This window comes from Phragmites australis, chromosome 13, assembly GCF_958298935.1.
Source record: "Phragmites australis chromosome 13, lpPhrAust1.1, whole genome shotgun sequence".
In the NCBI taxonomy this organism is placed as follows: domain Eukaryota; kingdom Viridiplantae; phylum Streptophyta; class Magnoliopsida; order Poales; family Poaceae; genus Phragmites; species Phragmites australis.
Genome location: NC_084933.1, coordinates 3,370,394 through 3,375,240, shown reverse-complemented (window position 1 = coordinate 3,375,240; position 4,847 = coordinate 3,370,394). Strand labels below are relative to the sequence as shown.

The 4,847-nt window shown below is 41.3% G+C and overlaps 1 protein-coding gene across 5 annotated transcripts; it reads left to right on the top strand.

Annotated features, from left to right (window-relative positions):
* Positions 1–253: 253 nt before the first annotated feature.
* Positions 254–4,149, top strand: LOC133889668 (uncharacterized). Of its 5 annotated transcripts, none has more exons than XM_062330120.1 (7): positions 254–475; positions 2,126–2,345; positions 2,709–2,856; positions 2,956–3,074; positions 3,417–3,479; positions 3,603–3,671; positions 3,803–4,149. In XM_062330120.1, the coding sequence occupies exons 2-7, from the start codon at positions 2,151–2,153 to the stop codon at positions 3,875–3,877; spliced, it is 669 nt and encodes a 222-aa protein (XP_062186104.1). In that variant the 5' UTR covers positions 254–475; positions 2,126–2,150; the 3' UTR covers positions 3,878–4,149. The 5 variants fall into 5 exon arrangements, with proteins under 5 accessions (XP_062186104.1, XP_062186102.1, XP_062186103.1 ...); XM_062330118.1 differs by having other exon boundaries at positions 3,797–4,149; XM_062330119.1 differs by having other exon boundaries at positions 2,953–3,074.
* The last annotated feature ends 698 nt before the right edge of the window (positions 4,150–4,847 follow it).

The window sequence follows — 4,847 nt, the reverse complement described above, 5'->3', positions numbered from 1 at the left end:
CCGTGGATCTCGGCAGCGACGACGGGTGATGAAGCTCTCTGCCTGGAAGGACGCTGAGGATCTCGGCGACCACGACGAATCTGCGTCAGGCGTCCGATCTCGGTCGGCTGAGCCTGAGCTCGGATGCCGAGTCGGGCAGGGCAAGCTGAGCCGCGCCAAGCTGAGCCGGCCGACCCGAGCCGCCAAAAAAATACAGCCGAGCCGAGATTGCGCGTTAAAGCCGGCTCAGCCGCTCCCTCCTCTCTCTGTGCAGTTGGAAAGCATTCAGTGCCCTCTCCCCTCTCTCTCTCTCTAACTCGGACACTCCCCCCCCCCTCTCTCTCCTCAGTCTTCCGATGCTTGGATCTTCCTCGCTGCATTCCCCACAGTCCGATCCGTCAGCTCCCGGAGCAACTGAGCTCCAAAGGCAGGTTCTTGATCCGTAGAAGCGTCGGGCCAGATCGATTCGGTGGCCATTGCAGTTGGATCCGAGCAGGTGAGACAAGAGTTACACTCTGCTTCTTAATTCCGATGCGCATTTGTTGCTTTCCTTCTGGAGAATTTTGGTGGGATCGTTGGATTTGCTGGATGGGATTTTGTATCGAGGGGTTAATTGCGGTTTTAGCTCGGAGGGAGCTAAAAGTTGCAGTTTTTTTTTTCTACTGCTCAATTGCTGGGTTTTGTGACTTGATTTGGATTTATTTTGTTGAATTTGTATGGATTTACTTTCGATCGAGTTATAGAATTGCATGATTGAGTCCAGAGTTCCATATCGGAGTTGCATTTTCAAATCTGCGAGTACTGAATCCTGGATTGGGTCAATCTTCGTGTGCTTACTTTAATTACATGGACATGAATTTTGTTCAATAAATTATGTCCTGCGAATTTCAAATTCCGCATCTTTTATGACCATTTCAAAATTCAAAGTACGAATCGGCAACTAGATTAGGTGTATTTAATTGCATGTACTAGGATCCTGTATCACTGTGGCAGAGTACTCAAATTCAGTACGAAGAACGCATTTTAAAATTAAAATTTATCCCTTGTACAATTCTAGCTATTGATGATAAGATCTTGAAACTGGTTGATCTGTGAAGTAACCATTTCAGTATTCTTCTTTACTGCGTAATTTATCTTGGATTTTGCAGTAAATTCCGATTTTAATTGGGTAAGTAAGATCCTTATGTGACACAACATTTTGCATTGATAATTGCATTTAATAGATCGTAGATATGCATGATCTTGTACCTTCAGGATTAGAATTTGCATTGGAAAGTTCACATATGTCAATTGGGGAAAATGAACTACAACGTCGTACTGTAGCATCACTGTTCTGTTTGTCAGTGTTGTCTGAAATTTCCATCTCTCACTTTTAATGTGAATTTACTGAAGATCTGAACTTTCAAAAGTTACCTCTTTAAATTCTTGAGGAGGCTCCAGATAACTTTAGATTCAGGATCCAAGATTGTTGTGAGGAAAATATTTAATTATGCAAATTTCCAGAATAAGATTTTAACAATTTGATCACGATGTGCTATTTCGCAATTGTTGCATTGCTATTGGATGCATGCAAGGCTAATATCCACGTTACTTTTGTACACATTCCTTAGACACATCACTTCCACAATTGCTAATCCAGCAAGTAACTAGCAATTCTCTTAGCCAGTGGTGGGGCCTGATAAGTGTCTTTGCCGATTCATCGGTATCATGGTTAGTGGTTGTGTGTCAATTGAGGGATTTAGTCGGATCTGTCTCGTGTTGCATGGTGGCATCACATCATCTAGGTCGTTTTCAGGATGCATTGCTTGTCCCTCGCAAATTACTTTGCGTAAAAATCTTTCGAATTCTATAGGAAATTACATTTGCGAGCCATGAGGTTCTGCTGGCATCTAATTGATTCCTGCTGGCATAGTTTTAATTATGATATACACTGTTTTAGCAAAACCCATCAATCCTCCAGAATTCAGATGCTTGATTCTTGCACTCTGCAATAAATTATGGACGTTATGCTAATTTTGGAAATTGCTCTGGCATTGGGTTGATGGTGCTATTTATTGTTTGCTGTTGAGAGTCAATCATACCCTCTTCATGTATTGAGTTGGTTGTGTCTTGATTGAATTGAATTTGGCGCTACACCTTTCACCAGGAGGAGATCAGGCCAAAGAGGCAACATGATGATGGGGACTCAACTATGTTCTTCCAGGGTTCTGTCACTTCCGCGGGATGAGAGCGGCGACGAGGAGCTCTCGGTGCTTCCCCGGCATACAAAGGTTACTGTCACCGGGAACAACCGAACAAAGTCTGTCTTGGTCGGCCTACAAGGCGTTGTCAAGAAGGCTGTTGGCCTTGGAGGCTGGCATTGGTTGGTGAGTCTTCCATCCAATTATTAAGTCATCCACTCAAACTTTGCTTAGTTGCTGGTTCTCTAGTTACGAGTGTTCAACAAGGGAAAAGAACAATATTGACCTCTCTTTTCAGAAAGGAGTTAGTCTAGGCAAGAAATTTAATACACGTTTGAGTCTCTGTTTTTGTTTTAGCAATACCATCATGTAACCAACCAAAGCTTGATGCTTCTGCTTGCTTTATGAAGCCTGATGTACTACCTAGGATTCTGGTTTATAAGCTTAAAACTCAAAACAGATAGTAAGATATATATGCAGACATAGTGGAACACGTCATCCAAATATGGTATTTTTGTTCCAGTTCCTGAGATATTCTTGCCAAAGCAGGTTCTAAAGAATGGTGTTGAGGTGAAGTTGCAGAGGAATGCTTTGAGTGTCTTGGAAGCTCCAACAGGCAAGGAAGATGACGACAATATCGACGGCAATAATTCATTCTGCAGCAGCTCCGACATGGGAGAGAAAGACATGGATTATTGTAAGACCATGCCACGCTAATTGCTATTTAGCTAGTTGCTCTAAACTACCAATAATGCAATCAGCTGACATTTTTTTCCCTGCTGTTTTGTGCAAGTAGCAAGCATAGAATACCACAAGCCAACAAAGCCAAGGGTTCGGCATACAAGGCCGTGGTCCTCCAGAGCAAAGTCCAGCAACCGAGGCGGCAATTGTCATTCCAATTTGAAGCTGCGAGCGGTAATCACTAATCACTATCACGGATCGAAATCAGATGGAGTGGATTAGTACTTTCTGATAGATAGGTAGTGTCATCCAGTTACAGAGCCATTGTGACCCTGGGATCATGTGGCATGGGTCATGGTTTGGTAGGATTTGTTGTTGTGCTAGGCACTTTTGCTGGCTCACCCAATGCATTATGCATGCCTGTCTTGTTCTTGACAAGGCAAAATTAGTGTCAGTGAAATTTCATTCAGCTTACTGAGTCATCTGCTGAGGTCATAATTTGTGTATTTCCACCATTTTTTGATTTCATCACATCACATTGCACTGAACCAAATGTATTCTACCTTTTGTTTGCAGAGAGTAAATCTGACAAAGCTGGGAACACCCACGCTGTCTAGATACTGGAAGCACTTCAACCTTGTAAGCAGTTTTGCCTGTCTGATCCATCCTATTTATTCTGAACTAACAAAACTTTTTTCTCGATTTCAATTTTTTTTTTTTTGCACCGTTGTAATTTCTGCTTAATGCCGGAAACCTTTGCAGGTAAGCATGAACCCAAATCCATCAAAGGAGGAGCTCTTCCATGGGGTTCAGCAGCATTTCCAGTCTCAGGTAGCTGCAAAATTATTACCGGCAACTATTTAGCGAATATACAAAATCTCTACAGCTCCCTTAATATGATAATGAAAAGGCAAAAGATCTAATCTTTGCTCTGCCCTCCTCCAAATGCTAAAAAGCAGCAGCAATTGGATGAGTTGCAGGTCATCCTGGGCTTCATTCACACTGCAAAGCGGCTCAAGACCTTGTACAACTCCTAGCCTGCCTGCCTGCTGCACAGATCCATTCTTCTCCTCCTTGATGTGTATGTGCCTAATTTATCAAGTCTTGAGAGATCTTGAACAGAAAGAATTAGAGATTAAATTCACCTCTAATTCTTTTCTTACATGTAATGGTGGTAAATTATGTAAACCCTTGTTGGTTGCAAAAGTGTCAACTGAGCTGACAGATCTCAATTATTGGAGAGATAATACTAGTATAATGTGTAGCTAGCCAGTGGTATGGTCAACAAAATGCATGCCTTTATCTTTTACTCCTGCCCATGTATAATGTGCTGTGTCAGTGTGTCATCTCTTTTTAACGCCAGCCTCTTTTGCCTCAAAAGGAGGCATGAGCAATCAGGAGCCCGTCCTAGAGTTCCGTGCAAGCGAAATGAACCGGGTCTTCCATGGACCACACGCTGAAATGTGTTCTTGGCCTAAAGGATAATGTTTATTTCGGTTATATCTCTTTTACCTACACCATGAAATTCCTAATAAGAGAGAAAACAAGACAGGGACGTTACACCATGAAAATTTCTTGTACTTGTGAGGCCTCTTCTGCTACATTTAAAATCCTAGTACGGGAGTGAAAAACGCGGATCAGGCTCCCATAGTGGCTTGTCAGTTAAAAGATCGTCTTTCAAAGGTTTCTGAGATTGCATAAAAGATAACTTAAAGAGAAACAATATTTAGGTTCTGTTTATTTGATTTATGTTTATGATTTCTTTGAAAAACTGTGTTTTTAGTTTTTCTAAAAAACTACTTTAGATTTTAACTGTTAGATTTTACAATAATTTTTTTTCTCAGTATACTACTTTTCAGAAGAATTACTCACAACTAGCTTCTCAGTTTCTAGTTTATTTTCTAAAAACAGCCTTCTAATTTTTCTAGAAATCACTTTTTAGCAACTCATTTATTTAGACTTTTGACTTCTATGTTCTAACAGAAGCAAAAACCAGAATATATCTGA